Source organism: Triturus cristatus, chromosome 5_2 (genome assembly GCF_964204655.1).
Source record: "Triturus cristatus chromosome 5_2, aTriCri1.1, whole genome shotgun sequence".
Classification (NCBI taxonomy): domain Eukaryota; kingdom Metazoa; phylum Chordata; class Amphibia; order Caudata; family Salamandridae; genus Triturus; species Triturus cristatus.
The window spans coordinates 972222500-972245661 of NC_140588.1; the positions used below are offsets into that span (position 1 = coordinate 972222500).

Sequence of the window (23162 nt, forward strand, 5' to 3'; positions counted from 1 at the left end):
AACAGTTACATTTTGATGGAAGCTTTCTAAAGAGTCCCCCAAGGACAACACATCATAACAAAGCATTTCATTCTATGCATTTTTCTGCATGTGGAGTCAGTGTGAAATGAAAGCACGGTCACATTAAATTCAAGATGGAGCCAGCATTAGCTTAGGCCTTGTTGGCTGAAGTTACAAAAACATTGTCCTGTAAAGTGCAGTGAATTTGTGTTTAATGCAAAACATGAATGCCACTATATAAACATTATTTATTAATCAGAAATATATTTTACAGTAGTAAGAACATACCTCTGATTTTAAACAGGAAGGAGTGGGAGCACACTGCTGACCTCCCAGCACAGTTCGCCCCTTAGCATTATGGTAAATGCAGTTTGCAGTGCGCGCTTACTTGGTATTTTGCAGGAGTGTTCCACCAAAGTTAGTGCAGATTAGTGCTGTACATCTCTAGACACATGTGTTTCTGGATTTTATCCGTCATCAGTAGAGATCAAAAAATGACATGTGTTTCTGGATTTTATCCATCATCATTAGAGATCAAAAAATGACATGTGTTTCTGGATTTTAATCCGTCATCAGTAGGGATCAAAAAACGATTTTCTTCTGGGGTTGCTGAGCAGGCTGCCAATATTCTTACACTACAGTGAACCCAGGATATGGATGTGCTCTGCCAGAAACCCTCAAATCACTTTTCTGTGCATAGGTCATCGCTTGCAACTAACAAAGGAGGGCAATGGCACAAATTTTGCCAATAATATTTACTTGCATGCATTGCATGCTGGTGCCTCAGTGTTAAAGCTTACAGGGTAGCGCCATGAATGTAGAGCTCAATGATGACATTGTGTCTCATATGGAGGTTGTAGGTTTGAATCTCAGCTAGAAATACGCAGCCTTTCATCCTCCGATGCATTCATTTTCAAGGGGTGATGATAAATGTGTATCCAAATATGCCATGTACAGCAAAATAACTATTATTATTATTAGTAGTAGTAGTATTATTGTATTACTATTTCAATTACTATTATTATTATTTCACTTGAAGAGGGACACCTTGTGTAGCCGTAATGCAGATGTGACCCTTGACAGATCACATCGACAATGATTTGGAAAAAAATCATAACTAGAATGAGATCAGCACTGTAGGGAAAAAGTTGATTTGAAATAGAAATTGAAAAGGACGGAAGATGCTCTGAGTTTTTCTAAGCGCAACACCGTAACACAAGGACAATATATTGATGCGTGGCTCCAAGATCCTGCATGAAGACCATCAGTATTGTTCCTGGGGAGGTTTATACCCAGTATTGGTGCCCATCAGTGCCGGGCTGGGAACCCAAAGCAGCCCTTGCAATATTCACAGACCAGCCCCTGAGGAAGAACTGCCTAGCCCATGGAGGCTAGAAATGCTTGCATGCTGCTTTGGTTACTGGGGGCTGATATTACAGCACCGCTGCAAAACCGACCTCAACTAATGAAACCGCCCCCCACCACTGCAAAACCGGTCTCCACCCTTCCAGCCTCGCAGGGAAACGCCAGATGCCCGGTACAGCCAGTCAGTTAGGTATGGTGCCCATGGCTAAGTGTGACAAACAATGACTCTTAAAACAGAGGCACAAGCTCTTACTTTGCATACGCCTTCTCAAGCAATGCACTCCAAAACTCATTGGGCACGTTGGAATGACAGTAGATCAGTTCGCCGTTCATTGTTGGCAGTCTGTCATCAATAACAACCTCGATCCAGTCTCCCAAAGACCAAAACCGGAAATGAAAAATCCCCATGTATTTGTTGGGGCTTCTTGTATCCCATTCTTGTTGTTTCCAATCTGGGATCACCTAAAGAGAGAAGGCATAACAGCTAATGAAACATGAACAAAAACATTGTCCTAGGTTCAGCTAGTAGATAATAAGCATATGAATAAAGATAACGCATTTGTGAAAATCACATCTCATTAGTTCAAGTTTATAGAATTCATGACATACTTCTTTGATCACATTAGCATCTAGTGCCTAGAAAACATTGTGCATGTGCAATGGATAAAATGAATTACCCAATAAATGTAAACCTGCAACTGAACAAATTGATACTCACTGCAAATCTCCATTACTTAGAGTCTATTACAATGTTAGCCTTCACCTCATAAGGCTGGCACCACATTGCCAAATCTGATCGTTACACACAACTCAAATAAAGCCACTTCCCCTATTTGGAAGGGGCAAAATATTTGTGTTGTTAGTTACGGCCTTGCCAGGCAAAGAACAGCAGATTCCTGGGAGCGGCTCTTTTGCAATGGCGGAGGAGCGTCGCCCCACTGCCTGGCTCAGATCCAAAAGAAAAATCAAAAGATGCTCTAGCATTGTTTCATTTTTCATTTGCTGGCTCTAAGCCAGCTTGTGCAGGGAGGGGCAGGGCGTGTCATTGGAGGAGGATGACTCCCTAAGTGCACATATGTGTTTGGCCGGCTCTCAGGCTAACCACAGCACACATGCGCACTTAGGTTTCTCCAGCCCGGCTGCATTTAACAGCCGGGCTGAAAATACCGCCACAGACTCCGTAGCCTGAGCGGAGTATCTTTTCAGCCCACTCAGCCAATCTCCGCGCGGCTTTCCTAGGAGAGCAGCGCAGGGATTGGATGGGAGTCTGTCTCAGAGGTTGCTGGGACCAGGAAAAGAAGAGGAAGCATTACGCGATGCGGGGAGCGGCTGTTGGCTTCAGGTAAGGTATATATATATATATTGACAATTTAATTATGCTCCACTTTTACGGGACTAATTGATGACAATTGGATGGCTGGGGTTTTTTTGCTTCGCATTTCCAGTGCAGCGAGTATTACATAATATTTTGCAGCCCGATTTTATACACTGCATTTTACGCAGTTTTTATTTTATTCTGCTATCCATCTAAACAGGGTAGCATGTGATGAGAGAAATGGCACCACATCTAAACAGTATATACCCCCACCACTAATGAACAGATGTTTATTTAATCTCAGTGCTATTACACTGTAGAACTGTCATCCATTTATAGTATGCAGCTAAGTATGCTAATGAGACATTATGTCGAGATCTTTACACATTAGCTGACACTCGGATTATTGGCACAGAGCAAAGTTTAATTGTAAATTTCCAGTGACCTCGTTACATCTAGTCTTTCCACCATGTTTATTCATGTTTGAAGGAGTGGGAGGGTGCTATATATATCCTCGATGTGCTGGTGTAATTTGGATTGATAAAGCCTGCTGCGCAGGCGAAACGCGTCTCTCTCTCTTGTGGGATCGAGGGTGACCTGAAACATCATTAAATCAGCCCCATACTCACAGACCGGTGTGCGTGCGTCTTCTTTGGGGAAGTAGGATTGGCGATGTGATTTACATTTTGACGCCGGCGGTCGGCGTTTTCCACGTACCTCCAGGCATTGTGGCTCCGCTCTGACTGCAACGTTGTTGGGAGGAGTACGGTAGTACTATGCAGCGGAGCACCCAAAGTACGCGCCAGACGAATGGAATAAGGATGACAGCTGCGGAAATGGAGGCAGCAGAGTGGGCGGTTCCGCGGGACGGCCAGCATGCAAGCCTGTGTTCCAAAGCACGAAGAGCCTTACCTGGTATACTGACGCCCTTTGGAGACTGGACACCGTAGATGCTGATGCGGAAACGGTGAGGTCTGTCATGGCTTGCTTATTTTGATGTACACTAGTCTCCCTCGACCTCCATGATATGTGTATCAAGGAATCACATTTCGAGCTGCTGCTGAATTCAGGTGTGTGATACTATTATTTCCCATACTGAACCTTGGATCAAATTTAAAACACCCGTTTCAGTTAGGGCATCTCTAAAGAACACTTGCAATTTCGAATCTCTTCTGCTGGCACACACCAACGGACTTTGACATTCTAAGGCAAACAAAGGGAATTATGGGTCCTGTAGTTCCAAGGAACAGCAAAACTAAAGCGCCACGGACATTGGACCACACTCCCATGTGATGCCAGTAACGGATCCGTTCCACAAACATATTTGCATATTGACAATTTAATTATGCTCCACTTTTACGGGACTAATTGATGACAATTGGATGGCTGGGGTTTTTTTGCTTCGCATTTCCAGTGCAGCGAGTATTACATAATATTGTGCAGCCCGATTTTATACACTGCATTTTACGCAGTTTTTATTTTATTCTGCTATCCATCTAAACAGGGTAGCATGTGATGAGAGAAATGGCACCACATCTAAACAGTATATACCCCCACCACTAATGAACAGATGTTTATTTAATCTCAGTGCTATTACACTGTAGAACTGTCATCCATTTATAGTATGCAGCTAAGTATGCTAATGAGACATTATGTCGAGATCTTTACACATTAGCTGACACTCGGATTATTGGCACTGAGCAAAGTTTAATTGTAAATTTCCAGTGACCTCGTTACATCTAGTCTTTCCACCATGTTTATTCATGTTTGAAGGAGTGGGAGGGTGCTATATATATCCTCGATGTGCTGGTGTCATTTGGATTGATAAAGCCTGCTGCGCAGGCGAAACGCGTCTCTCTCTCTTGTGGGATCGAGGGTGACCTGAAACATCATTAAATCAGCCCCATACTCGCAGACCGGTGTGCGTGCCTCTTCTTTGGGGAAGTAGGATTGGCGATGTGATATATATATATATATATATTATCTACTGGCGGTCGCCAGTAGATAGTTATAGTTAGGACCGTGTTTCCATAGGAAATCCACAACATTCTATTTGGAATAACTTTGGCGCCGGTTGACGAATCCTCGCAAAATTTTCAAAATAGGTGGGGCGCTCCGCTCCGCTCCTACCCTGAAAGGCTCGGGGTGATTCGTCAAGCGGGGGCCGAGAAAAAAGGGGGGTCCCAAAACACGTTTTCCCCATGCATTTTTCCATAGGGACCTTTAGTCCAAGGTACAGCCCGAACGGCTGAACAGAATTACTTGAAATTTGGCAGAGAGGTAGTCCTCAGGTCAGGGATGTGCCTTTTGAAGGTCTGGTGTCAATCTGTTCAGTAGTTCCTGAGAAAATCAAAAGTAAAGTCATATATATATGTGGGCGGAGCCTAACCACACATCTCATCCTGAGATCTGATTGGCTGTCAGCACTTCATCCAAGAAGTGTTGGCAGCCATCTTGGGACCAATATACATGATAGCACCTCATTAAAAATCATTGCAGTTAATAGAAGGTTTTAAGACTTTAGTTACATTATAAATCATTTGTTGATGGTACCATACTCATTTTAGGAATTGTGGTATGTTCTAAGGTTATTTCACCATGTGAAAAAGCCTTCTGCTGGGATATCATGATTGAGAGAAAAATATTTTCTCATGCTTTTCCCACAGAGGTTTGGAAGGTGATCTATAAGCTAAACTGAGAGCATATTTTCTGTAAATTCACATTATCTTTCTCAGTCATGTGAGAATGAAGTCTGACATTCTCAGTAAAACATGTACATCCAACAAGGGCAGAGACTGTCAGTTGATTCCTTTGTGTTCTACTGCAGCTTCCCAGAGTGTTCCAAAGAACAACTAGAGCGCTAACAGTCCTACTAATGATAAACGTATGGCACACCTGAAGCCATCTTGCTTGGATTAAAGTGGTAACTCTTAAAACATTTAATTTAAAAAGGAACAAAATGAGGGGGTTCATTTTTCCATAAAAAGTATGATCAGTGCTGCAGAAAGAAAAATTAGGGCACATTTTGAGTGACTTCTCAAATCCTCTTCTATTTCATTAAACAATTCTGACATGCAGACTGAAACATGCACTTTCAATACCAGCAGCAGTTTTCCTTGGTGAGCAGTAGCTTTACTACAGTGATCTAATGAGCAAAAAGAGTGCTAACATTCTGAATTTATGGCAAATGTGTGACACATCTGAATGCCTTCTTGATGGAATCAAAGTAAAAAACTGAAAGTATTTCCTACTGAGGAGACTGCAGTAAATGAGGAAATTAGGAAACTTCATAACAAATAAGTCTCCCAAGATGGCCACCAGAGACAAAAGAGCCCAAATGTAGCCCAAATATCACCCAGATGTAGCCCAAGTATAGCCCAATGACAGAATGTCCCAGAGTGTTCTTAAAAACAACTAGAGCGCTTACTGTCTTCATTATGACAAAAGTATGGCACACCTGAAGCCATCTTGATTGGAATAAACTGGTAACACTTAAAACATTTAATTTAAAAAGGAACACAATGAGGGGGTTCATTTTGCCATAGAAATTATGATTAATGCTGAGGAAAGAAAATGAGGGCACATTTTGAGTGACTTCTCAAATCCTCTTCTATTTCATTAAAAAATTCTGACATGCAGACTGAAACATGCACTTTTAATACCAGGAGCAGACTTCCATGGTGAACAGTAGTTTTACTACAGTGATATGATGAGCAACTAGAGTGCTAACATTCAGAATTTATGGCAAATGTGTGACATATCTGAATACCTTCATGATGGAATCAAAGTAAAAAACTGAAAGCATTTCCTACTGAGGAGACTGCAGTACATGAGGAAATTAGGAAACTTCATAACAAATAAATCTCCCAAAATGGCCACCGGAGACAAAAGATGTGGTACTTTGAAATTTGGGACCGCGCAGGAGGCAGGGCCCTACCCCGCCTATTCCGGTATCAGCGAGCCGCGAATGGCCAATGCGGCATGTACAAGTGTTTTCACATTAATGTTCCATCGATGAATGCACTGTGTATACGATATTACATATTGACTTCGTGGGTTCCATCTTGGAGCGGTGGCCATCTTATTGTTGCCCTCACATAGGCTACACATTAAGGACAAGTACAGGCCTTCAGAACACATGCGCCTTCCATTTGACTTCTCTATGACCTATGCGATTTGGCTCCATCGCCCCAGGTCAGTCCGGTCCCACGAGCTCCCCGTCCTACGGCCACCTGTGATTAGCATCAGGGTTTGACACACCATAAAGCCTTTTCATCCCACACAAGCCTCGAGCTAATCTCTTTCACACCTGACTCTTCCTGCTTTTATGGCTTGTTTTACAAACAGGAGGTGCCCGTGTTTATTGGGGTCTGCTGGTATCTGATGTGGGATCTGAGCCTCGCTGGGTAAATAATTGTGAGCTGGTTGAACAAGAATGTGGGATGGTCATCATGACTCTGCCTTTTCGTTTGTAATGGATACACATGAATGACCATATCGTAAAACGAGTAATGTGTGCCTGAAGCATGATATTTTGTATATAAGGAGAAGGCCATTTCTGTAAGTTTAAGCAGTCTCCTGAGAACATACATTGTGTTGTACTTCGCGGATACCTGTAATTGGTCTGCAGCCAATAAATCGATCTTTGACTTCACCAAGAAGACTCTGTGTTTCTGTGGGTCTGAAACAGGAAGAACCCGAAGTCTTAGGGTGTGTTCCCCTGCACCGCTGGGCTTTAAAATCCCAGTACTTCAAAGAGCCCAAATGTAGCCCAAAATCACCCAGATGTAGCCCAAATATAGCCCAATGTCAGAAGTGTACAAAACACTTATTATTTTGTGTTTTTGCAGTGTTATATAGTGCAGACTTGTCAGGTATTGGATTGCTTTACATGAGCATTGGTTACATCACACAAGAACAAATTCATTTTGGTTGTAGACATGGGGAGACTAAGTGATTTGACCAGAATCACAGAATGTCGAGCTGAAGCAGAAACTCCAACCTGGTCCCCAGTTGCAAAGTCTGCAGTTCTGGAAGTAACACCACATCCTCTCCCCTAAGTGCAACATTTAATCAAGTGGTCAACTGGATAAAAAAACATAAAGATAACAAATAATTTTAAAGTGCTTTGTCGCTATTTGAAAACTCAGAAAATATGTCCTTATTTTAGTCTTTTAGAGCACTAACCATAATTTTGATGCCAATAAGACCCTCTCATATATGTAATTTCTAAAGGAAATGCTCTAGGTATTACAGTTTTGATTACATCAAGATGACGTCAGGCGTTCCACACTTTTGTAATAAATATAGAATGTTAGCAAACTAGTTGTTCATTAGGATACGGTTGAGAGGCAGAGGCCAGGGGCACGGACTCTGAAAATTGAAGGCAGGTAGAAGGGTGCAAAGGCAACAATTTAACCACACTGAGCAGGCAGGAAGGGCCGTGGCAGCACAGCAGACTATGGAGGGCAGTGGAAAGGGGGGCAGGGGCAACAAACCAACAATACAGGACTTGCAAGAGAGGCTGTGGCAATGTAATAGACCATTGTGGGCAGAAGGAAGAGGCAATGGTAGTACAACCATACATGCCAACAGACCCGATTCAGCCAGGAAACGTCCAATGTTTTTAAGCTCAAATGGGCTTTATTTGATCTGTCTCCTGTCTACAATCTTCTCTTTTTCAATGTAACTCAAAGGGGAAAATCAATACCCCAGCTTTTTTTCAAAATCTCCCTCTTACCAAGTTCAAAATGTTCGCAAGTATGGTACATTGGATCATGGAAGGAAATGGGGTAGGGACATGGACTTGGATAACAGAGGACAGGAGGGACATGGAGAGGTGCACCAAACTGACCCTGCAGGGCAGGCATCAGGGTTTGCAGCAGCACAATACACCACACAGGGCATGCGGGATGGGAGTGCAGCACAACAATCCATAGAAAGAAAGAGGGAGGGGACAGGACCATGCACATGGACAACAGAGAACAGAGGGGCAAGAGGCAATGGTAGCTAGCTGACCATAATGGACAGACAGGAGAGAAAGCTGCAGCATAACAGACCATAAAGGGCAGGAGGGACGGATCAGGGGCATTACAATGGAACAGACAAGCCAGGAGGGAGGGAGTAGGGTCTGCACATGTAAACAGAGGGCTGGGGGCAAGGGGGCAGGGCAGGAGCAGCAAGATAGCCATGGAGGGCAGGCAGGATGGGCACTAGAAGAAAGACACACCATGAAGAGCAACAGTGAGACTGTGATGGCATACACACAGACCATGGAGGGAAGGTGGGAGGGGGTCAGGGGCAGCTAACTGACCACACAGGGAAGGTGGGAGGGGCCATGGCAGCACAGAAGACCATGCATGGCAAGTGGGAGGGTTAGTGGCAGCACAATGGCTATGATGGGCAAGAAGGAGGGTGCAGGGGCATGCACAAAGGACGATGGAGGATAGAAGGGAGGGTCAGGACCTGTGCACAGACAAGAAAGTTCGGGGGAAGGGGCCTCAAAAAAGACCGCACGGGGCAGGCAGGAGGAGCAGTTGCAGCACAACAGACCAGGGAGGGCAGAAGGGTGTGGCAGTACAATGGACCATGTGGACAGGAGGAAGAGGATAGGGGCATGGCATGTGGACAGGCAGGGTGGAGGTGGCAGGGACAGGTTACAGTCATCTGACAATGCTAGGCAGGTGGGAGGGGAGTGGCAGCTCAACAGAACACTCAGAGTAGATAGGAGTGGCAGGTCCATGGAACATGGTGGGCAAACAGGATGGAGCAGGGGCATGCACAAAGACATCGGAGGGCAGGGGGAAGGAGAATAGGGGCAGCAATCTAAGCACAGAGTTTAAGCAGGAGGTCAATGATGGGAGATAGAATTGGGCAATGGAGGGCAGGAGGAGTGGACTGGTACATCATACTAAATTGAGGGCAGTGGCAGCACATCAGACCATGCATGGCAGGAGGGAGGAGGCTAGTCCATGGATTCACACAACAGAGGATAGGGAGGAGGGGGATGGGGCAGCAAGCTAACTGTTCAGAGAAGGCGGGTATTAGGAACTTTATTGTTTTTAAAACGTGTGTCTGTGCGAACTACTTAAAATATGAACAAGTATGCAGCATAATCTCACTTTTATTCAGGAAGAAGAGGACGTTTGTGACTGTGACTCCGGGCTCACTTGGCAGAAACACCCCCTGACCCTCCACCCCCTATCACAAAACGTAATGCCCGTGAAAAGGGTAGGTGAACACAGTGTTATATAGTACATAGTCCTGAGAGCACGATTGAAAATGAAAACTAGATATAGTGTATGGTATAAACTATGCACCAAAAAGTGTGATATAAGATGAACCGGGCGTGAAATATAATATGCAATACATTGTGCGCAATGACAGATTCACTGGAGAGCGCGAGATAGCACAGGCACTAGCGCGTGCTATGCGATATGCGCCTTGGAGTGTAATATGCACAGGGCAGTGTTGTGTAACCTAACTAGTCTCTAAAGTTGTAATATAAAATATGTGCTGGGGAGTGTAACGTTGTATATGCACTGTGACAAAGATATGGATCCGAGATTGTAATATGTATGGCATAGCACTGTGCGTTATAACATAGGCATCGAGGAAGGCACGTTAGATGGGGCAATATAACCCGTGCGAAGACAAGTGTGGCATGACATATTCACGGGGTGGTGTTACAGTGCACATGGGCTAGAGAGTGTCATAGCATATGCACTAGCTAGTGGAATACAACACAGAGGTGTGTGGCACTCAGCAGGCAATGGTGGGTGTAACGCAGCATTGGGCTCTGCCAGGAGCGCGCTGTGACTCTCAAGTGATGTTCGTCCCCTTTCCAGAGAGTAAAATAAAAAGTATTACACATCCGGCAGTGGATGTGTGTTTTATTAATCGTGAGGGGGGTTTCTTGCATAGTTTTGGTCGAATTTTTGTCGAATCCCCTTTGAATGGCTTGGTGTGCATGTGTATTAAATGTGCCCGTCAATAGCTACCCATGTTTGTATAAATAAACGACAAGGGTGTCTACTGGGATTAGGCACGGTAGGGCATCAGACATGTCAGAGCTTCACTAGTGGTGTAAATACATTCCACGTGGATTCATTGTATGCATAGTCGCCTTTTAATGAATATCACGCAAATCGTCATGGTGATAGGTACGTACGGTTTGTCCAGCATCTCCTAGGTGTGTCTATAAATATATATTTTTTTAAAATAATAAAAAACAGTGGCCGGCCCTGGGGATTGGGGTCAAAAAAATATAATTAGGAGACAGGCCCTGGGGGATGGGGTCATCAGGGCCAATAAATTAGAATAAGAAGGGGAACCACACAGCCCCCCTTCTTAAAAAATTAAAATAAATAAAAGACTGGCATTGTGCTGGAGGCGACGCCCCCTCCTTGCAGCACTCTGCAAACGCGCCCCCTGGCGAGTTGTAAGTTGGGGAATTAATTGCTCTTCAATACTGAGGGTCCCTGAGGACCAACTAGCCCAACAGGCATCTCCAGTATGCGCCAGGGAGCTGCGCTGCAGACAGGTGTTCTGAGGCCAAGCCCCTTTTTACACCTCTCTGCAACGCAGCTCTTTGGCGCTTACTTGAGGTACCTAGTGGTCTAGTTTGACCCTAGGGACCCTTAGGATTCAAGGGGACTTAATCTCTCAACTTAGAACAGCCACAGGGCGCGTTTACACAGTGGTGAAGGGAGGGGACGGGGCCTGAGGTGACGTGTGCAAACACGCACTATGGCACGTTTTAAATTGGGGATATAATTTTCCTTCAATACTGAGGGCCCCTGGGGGCTAACTAGCCCACCAAGTGCTTCCAGTAAGCGCCACTGAGCTGCATTGCAGAGAGGTGGTCCAGGCCGTGCCACTTTTTACACCTCTCTGCAACGCAGCTCTGTGGCACTTACTGGAGGTACCTAGTGGGCTAGTTGGACCCTAGGGACCCTCAGGATTCAAATGAACTTAATCTCCCAACTAAAAATGGACACAGGGCATGTTTACACAGTGGTGAAGGGAGGGGACGGGGCCTGAGTTATCGTGTGCAAAAACACCCTGTGGCCTGTTTTAAGAGGTAGTTTTAATCCCCCTGCCCTATTATATACTAGGGACTTACAGAGGAGGTCATGCTAATCACAGGGGGACCCCAACGCATAATGTTCCCTAGTGTATGTAGGTGTTTTCACTGTATTCTAAGTGTCTTTTAACATAGCACTGGCTCTAGGACTGGTTAGTCAGACTCAGTTACCACCAGTATCCGTCTGAAAAAGTTGAGGGTACAGGATGATTTTGCTACAAAGCTTCTTTCTGCTATTCTTTTTGTTCTTTCTGCACGTTATCCTTCTTCCTGCACTTTTCTTCGTCTTTGAGGACTTCTGTTGCTTCTTTCTGCACTTCTTTTTTTTCTTTCTGTGCATTTTTTCTTCTTTCTTCACATGTCCTATCTCTGTAGGCATAGTTAGAAATTAGCATTTAAAAAACTTTTGAAATTCACAGACAAAACCATAGGTTTCAGGGGTGTTATAGTTAGCTGGACTTTTCACTTGTACAAAACCATTGGAATTCCCCCGTTATAGTTAGTTCAGCTAACTATAACTCGCGCGCCCGCAATGCACTGCTGATGACGTCACATATTACATCACTCATGACATGGTCAGTGACATCACTCATGACATCACTGATGACATCTCAAATCACATCACTGATGACATCACTGATGACATCATCCTTGTGATAGAGTGGCAGACCTCCTCTCACCCTAATAGAACCTTTGATACACACATTCAAAAATAGAGACTACAATTTTCAAAACAATGGACATACCAATACCAGTTACAACAACCTCTTCAGTAATTCTAAGATCCACATACACATCCACTCATTCACCAACAGTCCTATACAGTCACTCATACATGTACTCACTCATCATATGTACTCATACACCTATACATCCTGTTACACAATGCCACTCATCCATAGAGTTACTCACACACATAGTCACTCATGCTAATAAAGAATCAAACATACATTTACTTGCATATACAGTTATACACACACCACCACACTTACTTCTGCGGAAACTTACACATACTTAGTCTTTTAAACAATCACTTATAGAAACACATACTTATTCATACAGGAACTCTTTCAATCTCTCACTCTCACATATACTCACTTATATACACCAATAGTCACATATACTAGTTTAAAACATATGTAGTTACTCATAAAGACACTATTGAGACAGTCATTCACTCACTAACACACCCATACACACACTCATCCACCCATACAGTACTGCACACATGCTGTCTTCAACACATACAAACAGTGAGTCACTCATGCATGCAACTATGCACTACGTAATACCCCCCACCGAACCATGCAGACACTCAGACTGATACTCAAAAAACCAACTAATAACCTATATAGACACCCATGTAGCAACTCACCAACCCATGCAGCCACTTATACACAAAGTGAGAGACTGATACAGATATTTACATATTTAAACATTACTCACTAAGCCATGTATTCACTATGATACACTTAATCAGTCAGTTACACAATCAATTTTTCAAAAACAAATCATCCATTTAGATACTTATATACCCATTTATTCTTCCATCGACCTTGAGATATACATATATAAAACATATTTAATTTTCAGAAAAACACACATTCACTGGATGATGTCATCAGTGATGTCATCAGTGATGTCATTTGAGATGTCATCAGTGATGTCATGAGTGATGTCACTGACCATGTCATGAGTGATGTAATATGTGACGTCATCAGCAGTGCATTGCGGGCGCGCGAGTTATAGTTAGCTGAACTAACTATAACTGGGGAATTTCAATGGTTTTGTACAAGTGAAAAGTCCAGCTAACTATAACACCCCTGAAACCTATGGTTTTTTCAGTGAATATATATATGTATGTCGGGGATTTCGCCTGAGAGGCTCCTGCAATCCAGGGATCTTCTAGAACACAGGAACAGACGATAACTGACCCAAAGTGCGAATGAGTAATACGATTTTTAATTAGTTCACAGCAATGCCTGCATGACGCGTTTCAGCCTTCCAGAGGAGTTGCGAGACCGCATTTAAAAGTGCTTTAGTGCTAATGAAAACTGTGACACGATTGGCTCTTTGGCACATAGCACAAAAGACATAGAAGAAATAATGCATGTTAAGAACGATAATGATCACAATTGGTGAAAAGCAACAACACAGTGAATGCACACATAATAGTTAGTTAAAAATCCTTATGAACATATTAAGAACACATGATATGTGTAGTCATTATTCAAAGGTAAGACTAAAGGAGAAAAATGTAAAAATACATTTGAATTAAAATGATCTCCTATATGTGCAAAGATGGACAACGTTGTGCAAAATTGGCAATTTAAGAATATTATATATATATATTTATATTAACAACCCCCCCGCACGCTCCCCTCTCCGTGTTCCCTCCAACCACTCCACCACCCATTGTTTGTGGCGGCCGCCATATGCCTCTTCAGAGGGAGGGTGGAATGTAATAACAGAGTTGAGGAAGTGTTGGGTCAGTGTAATAGAGATTAAAGTTCAGTAATAAAGAGCCCACCTACCCATCATCTTTCTCATCACATAAATGTAGGGATATACCCTAGGGAAATGCTTTAACTTAATAACAATGAATATACAAAAACTACATAATACAGGTGTCGTACATGTGTTCCTTTCAACTGATGTGCCAACATCTTATTCATACAATAAACAAAAGTTAACTAAGCACAGGTCAGTAAGACTGAAGAAACGGCATTGGAACCAAATTTATGATCTGCCATGCCCGCTCCTCAAGACTTGGAAGATGAAGGTAGAGGGAAAGGACTGGAGGCCTGCCCTGCAACCCCTAAACTTCAGTCCAAGGTGTAGACATCCTTCTGGTAGACTGCTCCTCAACTGGGCCTGCTTTAATCTTTTTGAGCTAGATTATAAACAAATGCAACGGCTGGCCTTCCCCAACTAATGCTGTGAGAGGTTTTAGGCCCTACCCATGTGACATAGAAACCACAAAAAAGGTTGTCATGCACCATGGATTCAAAGGTTTCACACAGGTTGATTCACACCACCATCTTGCGATCCAACTAAGGGAAGCAATGATCCATGAAAGAGAAGAGCCCTGGAGAATTGAAAGGATGTACAGCCTCCTGTTCCAGGTAACCAGGATGCCACTTTTCGAAAAAACGCTAGTTTGAGTTCGGAAACAAATGCATCTGTAAATTACATGACATAAGGATGCTGGCACAGAAATAACTGAATTCCCCTAGGCACATGGCACAGGTGGCGGTAACTAGAGAAATAATGAGGAGAAATAAATATATTTCTCCTTGTTAACCCTCTGTTGGGATGGCGTACTATTTTAACGCATTCCTGGGTTTAGTAGATCTAGGAATGTGCCAAAAACCATGGGCGGATGCGTGGGAACACTGGAGCTCCAACCAGGAAGCCTTCCCAATGCAGAGCATCGCAAGGCAGTGACCGGTACTGCCATGCATTACTCCAGATTTACTAAGCCACACAAGTTTTTTTTTGTGTGGCTTAGTACATCTGACTTTAGAACTTGCGTTGCCTTGTATCACCTTGTGTGACAACAGCGATACAAGCCCTTAGGAAATCTGGGCCTGAATCTATAGCCCACAATACCTCCCTTAGTAAGCCTTGGACAGCTCCAGCTCGTTAATCAGACAGTGAGGTGCTAAAATGGCCACTTGGTTATCCACATTATAAGGACCTCAGGTCTCCAGAAATGAAAATCCCTGGGTGTTACAACTGAGACCCAGTAATGCCCAACTCCGTGGGATGCTACAGCCCGGATTTCTCACAAATGTATAAACATGAATATTTAAAGAATCAATGTTTTTCCTACATCTGGCAAATGAAAAATTGAAAATACTTTTTTGTCCTTTGAAAACAGTGTATTTCTTGTGTTTGAGTGTGTCCCAATTTGGGCTAAATGTGCAGGAAATTAACAAAACAAATGTGATGAATTTGATTCAAATTTTGGATGGAATTCACTTTAAGATCAATATAGTTCCATTGTATATTTACTTATAGTATTAATACTAATATTAATAATAAGAATGCTACATGCATTAGTGGAACCATGGGAAATCACACTTTTAATAGCAGTATTCGTAGTATCAGCAATTGATGTATCACTGTAAGTAGCATCATTAAAGAATGTGTTGTACATAGAGTTATAATGCTATTATAATACTATTAATGTTATTAGTATTAGTATCTTGAACATTATTTGAAAAGTGAGTACACTTGTACTAGTAGCAGTGATGCTCAGAACAGTACTAGCAGCACTTGCAGCATCAGTAATCATAACAGTAAAATACTCAAATTACTGCAGCTATAACTGGGCCACAAACTACTTTATGTTCTACTAATACAAGTGGGTCCTGGAATAGTAGTACATATAGTAGTACTAAGAGCAACGGTCCTTATAGAAGTAATGATACTATTGCTCATAGTACAGGTACTTGTAAGTCTGGATCTAGTATGTGCGGTTGTGCTAGTACTAATACTTCAAAATGCAGTACGAGGAACACTAGAACTAGTAGCAGTTGTGCTAGGAGAGGTATTAAAAGCAGCATTTGTAGTACTGCATACATGTATGAAAACGTGTCCTGCTGTTCTCTATATTGCATGAAATAGTATGCACTGTTTCCCAGGTTTTCTTCTAAAATCCAGATGATATTTAACTCTATGAACTTGGATTCATACAAGGCGTCTAGTATTAACACACTTTTTAAATGAGAAATGAATAGATGAAATTTAGTTGAGTAGTTTTAGATTAGATGAATAGTGTAGTTCCTCTTTAACAATAGATCTTAGCCCCAGGTGTGAGCAAGAGCCATCTTGTTTTTCCAGGGAGAAGAAAAATCCCTCAAGTTGTAAGCCGCATATAGGACTCCTAGTAACAAACCTCCACAGGGCTTATGAGGAGATCTCTTCTTAACCCATTGCAACCGCAATGCGGAAACAGGCAGGCCTAGAATAACTTGATTAACCCCAACCCTTGGATAGTAACTCTACTCAGAGCCCCATTAAACTCCTTATTGCTTTGTTGCAGTGGTTCCATTAGCCCCTAGAAGTGCCTAATAAGATATTGTGCAAACGTTGCATGAATATTGAGTTCCGTCACAAGGTTGGAGTATAGTGACTTTATTTAGCCCTATGTGTGCATTCCAGCATCCTCCTAGATCAGCAAAGGGATGTCCTCTATTACCCTGTTGGTCTGCGCTTGCAGTGTCTAGAGATGCCAGCCTGCAGGGATCTCTCTGCTGCTGCATGGAGGCCAGTTAACATTTTCCCTTCTCATTTCCAACGTGCCGTGCATGGAAGATATGGTCAGAGAAAAAGACTAACAGTGGGCCTGCCCAGAATATGGCGGGACTGCCCACGCAGATGGGAATTCAGCGTCAATTATGCAATCTGTGCTGGAGGGGAATCTCTGTGCACTCCTGCACTAAATGCCATTCGGCTGCACTAGTCTCAGAGGGGGACGCGTCAACAGTTGGAACACCGGACATGTTCCGAGGGATGGATTGCCTGTCCCTCCCCCAGTTCACCCATAGCACCATAGCCACCTATCTCCCACACCAGCCAAGCGTAGCCACAAAGAATGTTCTGGCAGGCTTCTTGACGCGGCAAGAGGAGTGCATCTACAGACCTGGGTGAGAACTGGTCCAGCATGCCTCCTAGCTTCTACTACAAGCTTTTCTCCATAATCAGGCCCCATTAGTTTCCCACTCCTTAGCAAATACAAAAATCTGCCAAAAAGTGATTAAATGACCAAACATCCTAGAACATGGTTACTTTTATCAAAACATGTATTACCTCTATATACTTGTGTCAGTCCACCTAATCACACTCCCTCAATATTGGGGAAAGTGTAAATCACGTGCATTTCATTTAAATCTTTATTTCGACGCATTAGCATCATAAAAGATACAATAAAAAACATTCATTCCTCTTACAATTTAACATTTCCTAACACAAAGAAGAATAACAGGATCAATTAAGCTAACCTATTTATATATATCCATTGCGTTCGAGTACAAGATATCTAGTTACAAAATTCTTTAACAAACACAATTTACCTGGGCGAAAATTATACAATAATTAATAATACAATTAATAATAAATACAATTTAAGAGCTATTAAAAAATAGTATTAAATCACTAACCTCTAGGACATAGTTTTTAAAAAAGTTATAAAAAACAAAAACAACATCCTCCAGGTTGGGTAATTAGACATGCGATTTAAGTACTTGATCATCCTAGTCATTTTGAGATATTTAATGAACAATAGTTGTGCATTTATATTTTTTTTAAAAATGTAGGCCCAACTTTATTCTAATGAAATTAACAGCAAGAAGAAATCTACTGACTCCAAAAACTATCACCTGGCTAGTATCAGTTTTTAAAATTCTGCCAGCCTCCTTATAGGATCTCGAACCAATTTTAAGGCAAAGCGGCACTATCCACTTTTTCCTTGGTATTGCATAGCTGGAGCAAAATAGAAGTATATGTAGATCATCTTCCTTAGTATCATGAGTACATGAAATACAAAGATCACTACTTGATTTTGCCCAGCTTTTTTCAAGCGCCTTCGTTCTAAGTGTACCATATCTAAATTTTAGGTACAAAGTTTTTGATAACGCCGGATGAATCTCATCTAAAAAAGGTTCAAAAGATGCTACGTCTTTAAACAATAAAAAAATTTCAGTTAGTGGTCCATGGATTTTTATGTACACTGACTTGTAGCTCACGTGTGACCAAAATGATAATTTAACAATTTTCCTAGAGCACGAGTTCATAGCCTCAGGATCATTCCAAAAATGGGCTAATCCAATCATGCCCAGCCAAGTTCTAACATGCTTGAACCAATAAACTTTATTGCAACTATCGAGATCCATAACTTCTTTCAGGCCTTTCTTATAGTCAAGTAATTCTGGAGTCGTCCACAGTCTGACACACAGCAATAATGGTCTTAATATTGCATGTTGATCTGTTCGTTTCATGTTTAGATCCAGAAGGAGGGGTGTCAATGGGGTATTAGTAGATAGTTTTAACAACCCCCTAAGGAACTTGTTCTCAAGGCTTTCAAATGTACTTCTACATGCGGGTCCCCATAGTTCTGCCCCATATAATACCGCTAGTTGAACTTTGTACTTGAAAATCTCTAGGGCAGGAGTTACTGCCTTGTTCAAGCATTTTTTATGTCTCTTAAGGATTGGGAGACAGTTTTGTTTAAAGACTATCTTAGTCCTTTCTAGCTGTGATCTCCATGCTAAGGATGAGTCTATAGAGACACCTAGATAGATAAAATTCTGCACATAATCAAGCTTCTGTCCATTTAACATTAGATTTTTCTTAACATTTTTATGCGGGCTCAGTGCCATGTATTTTGTTTTTTTAGTATTAATTTCTAAGCCTTTCGAGAAACAATAGGACTGAAACCTTTCTAGTAGATTTTGAAGGCCCCGTGGTATTTGGGAAATAAGAATGGTATCATCTGCGAACAGAAGGAACAAGACCCGTTCGCCCCCCAGTCTTGGTGAATCATTATCACTGCTCTCCATATAAGACGGAATATCATTAACAAACAGGGAGAATAAAGTTGGGCCAGTACACACCCCTGGCGTACTCCCCTCTTTATCGGAATAGCTTTTGTAAGTTCCCCAGTTGGACCCCACCTAACCTTGGCATAATTGTCCGTATGTAACCAAAAGACCAATTTTAATAAATCTACTGGAAGTCCCTGAGTTTTCAATGATTCCCACAAAAGTTCTCGGGGGATAAGGTCAAATGCCGCCCGTAAATCAACAAATGCCACATACAAGTGGCCTTTGCGAAGGGTGACACATTTCCAATACAAACAACAGAGCCTTAGGACTTGATCAATGGTTCCTGTTTTTGCTCTGAACCCGGCTTGATATTTCGTTAAAATTAATTCATCTTCCAACCATGTATTAATACGATTTAATATATGCCTAGCATAGATTTTTTGGGTTATGTCTAAAAGGCTTATAGGGCGGTAGTTAGCAGGATTGCTTCTATCGCCCTTTTTAAAAACAGTAATAATTTTCGCTCCATTCCATGTGTCCGGAATTGCTTCCCCAGCCGCAACAGTACTGCACAAATGATTAAGGTTTGGTACCCAGACGTCCAGCCCTGGAGCTTTCCCGTATTTGACTGAATTAATAGCTAATTCTGCTTCCTGTAGGTCAAAAACTATATGTGTGGGTTCGGCCTCTACAGGCGACAAAGCATACTCTTCCTGCACTGCACTTTCAGCCCCTTGAGCGGCATACAAATTCGTGAAATGGTCTATCCAAGTTGTCTCATCAAGAAAAACCTCTCTTGAGCCCTTCTCCCTTTTGTTACCCTTGGCCACTGTTTCCCAAAATAACTTTTGGTCCTTCATTTTAGCTGCCATCAGCATACAGGACCATAATTCCTCGTCCCATAAATACTTTGCGTTGGCCAGCACCTTATTGTATAATTTCCTACTTTCCTTAACTGCCAGAGAATTTTTGGTTTTAACCGAATCAATCAGAGCTGATTTTGCTATTCGGCATTCTTTAATAAACCATAATTTACCTATAGGCTGTAAATTCACAGCACCCGACCCTTTTTTTGGTCTTTAAGTCATAAGTCCTAGTAATTCTTTAAAGAATTCTTTGTGTAGTTTAAGAAATTGACCAGGTTCGCTTTTAGAGGGATTATAGGTATCAAATATATTGGTAAGGCAGCTATAAATATTTGCCACTAACTCTTCTTGTTCCAGGATATATGCCCATTTAACAGACCGTCGATAGTTGCTTAATATGACATTATCTGGGGCTGCTTGGTATCTTCCCTCTTTGGCTTCCAGCCCCATTATTAAGCTCTTTACAAAACTAATTTCGAGGGAATGATGATCACTGTCAGATCTTACTTTGACCATCAGGTCTTTTGTATATGGCCACAGGTCCACGGAAACAATAACATAGTCAATTATACTTTGACAATTGCGTCTCAAAAAAGTGGGTGCCTTGGGACTATCGGATGGAAAACGCCCATTGCATGCCCTTAGTCCATGGCTTGCCAGTACCCTTGTGATTTGAAAAGCTAGGGTAGTACCAGCAACCACCCCATTACTAGATAAGGATGGTATACCATTAACATTATCTTCATCCTCATATAAATAATTCATTCCAACAATGGGCTCAAAATTGCAGTTCATGTCCCCACATATAATCGTGCTTGTTTCCGGGTCCAGAGTATCCAGTATTGACTCTAGTTTGTCAATACATAGTGACTCCTTGTAAGATCTTCGATACATTGATGATGTATTTTTAATATGGGAGGGTTCTATTTCTAAATTGCACGACTTTCATTTGTGGCTCAACCAACAGAGTGATCATTTGAAATTCACCATAGACTATGACTCAAATGCCATTAATTTTCTAGACCTTAGAATATGGAATGATGAAGGGACACTCTCTACGAGCCTTTTCACTAAATCCACTGCAAGAAATACACTGCTCAAGTATACCAGTCACCACCCACGTAACTTGCGGGATAACCTCCCTTTTGGACAGTTCCTCCGTATTAAACGGAACTGTACCAGAAGGGAGGATTATTTCAGAGAAGCTAAAACTTTGCAGATTAAACTGGGGATGAGAGGCTATCCATCCAGACTTGTGAAACGCTCCTTAAAAAGGGCATGGTATTATGACTGGGAGGCTCTCCTACAAAGTAAGGAACAACAGGCTCACACTCAGGAAACTATCACCTGTGTTATGACATTTGGAACTGAATCCAATTCTATCAAAAAGATTGTATCAAAAAATTGGCATTTAATCCAGAAGGTCGAACCACAGTTTACTAGACCTCGTTTTGCTTTTAAAAGAGCTAGAAACTTAAAAGACTCACTTGTAAAAGCATATAAAGAACCAGTGCCTACATCACTGACAAATTTGTGGGGTCTGACACCGATAATTGGTCACTACCCATGTGGACATTGCACAGCTTGTCCCACAACATCGGTAGTAAAGTCCTGTGTCCTCAATGGAATCAATTGGACACTGCGGCAACACACAAACTGCCTTACAAAAAATGTAATTTACTGCATAGAATGCCCCTGTGGCCTATATTATATAGGCAAAACAACACAAGAAATTAAAAAACGCATAATTCAGCATCAATCGCGTATCAGATGTAAAATTACTACTGCACCTATGGTAGAACACTATGTGGAGAAGGAACACACCCCTGCTGATATGAAATGGTTTGTTTTGGAAACTGTAAAAAATACAAAACGTAGACTGAATGTTGAGCGCCTATTGACCCTGAAGGAAAACAGGTGGATTTGGTCAACCAAAACAGTAGAAAGGGGTTTAAATTCCTTTATTGAATGGCAATCTTTGGCGACATTGTAAACTATATGGTCCCCTTTTTCAGTATGGAGGTCTTTGAATTTCTATAAATTTTCTATAAATTTCTATAAATTTGTTGAGATCATTCTTTGTTGCCTCTCCATCTATTTGTTTGAACCTACATGTTGACTGACATAATTTGTGGACTTCACGTACAGTTTCTACATTAGATACCTATACGTTGGGCAAGTATTACAAATGCTATAGGACTGCTGGTAAACCATTGTGCGATGTTCACATAATCTTTGTTTTGATCTGATCTTTGGCTGTGCTGGAGGATACATAGCAATTGGATGGATGTATCTGAGATTAGGTCCTTGCATGAATCGCCATGTTTTGTCCATATTCCTAAGTGTTGCTCACACTTTCCGCTATCATAAGAGGAGCCTATTTGAAGCCTCATTGATTATACCCCAAGTTGGTAGATTGGTTTTCTATATGATCACAAGGATATATATTATGCTAGTAGAGATTCAACATTAACGTCTGATTGGCTCGAGATATATTGTTGGAGATGGAGTGCCAGACGTCTTATTGTCAGCCGTAACACCCACACTCCAATATGGCGGACTCGCTCGATGTAGATTCAGAACGATGCACTTTCCACTGTTTGAAAATTAACTTTCTTGTTGTACCGGATTTATTGGCAAGATGTACATTTAGAGTTGTACTAGGAGAGATATCAGCCAATAGTAAGGATCTGAGTTGATCCCATACTGGGAAAGAACGGTTATAAAGAATTCATAAAAAGGTTTTTATGCGCTAGACGTCTTAGTGTTAGCTCGAACGGCCACACTCCAATATGGCGGATGCGTTTGCTGCTTGTTTAGAGGGACGTACCCCACGTTGCTCGTGAAATAACGTCCTCGCCATATCGATGCACACACTCGGACTGACTGGCGAGGTGTAGTGGTGAAGTGGATTCGAGAGAGTTCCCGGTTATTGGTAAGTTATTGAGCGGGCCCCACTCTGGGATATAACGAGTTTGGTC

General features: G+C 42.1%; 1 protein-coding gene across 1 annotated transcript in view; it reads right to left on the reverse strand.

Moving 5' to 3' along the window:
- The window catches only part of CAPN6 (calpain 6), a 533527-nt gene that overhangs the window by 232311 nt on the left and 278054 nt on the right, over window positions 1-23162 (reverse strand). Inside the window, exon 4 of the mRNA XM_085608187.1 lies at window positions 1619-1827. Within this exon, the coding sequence (XP_085464313.1) occupies window positions 1619-1827 (209 nt within the window). The remainder of the gene's footprint in view (window positions 1-1618; window positions 1828-23162) is intronic.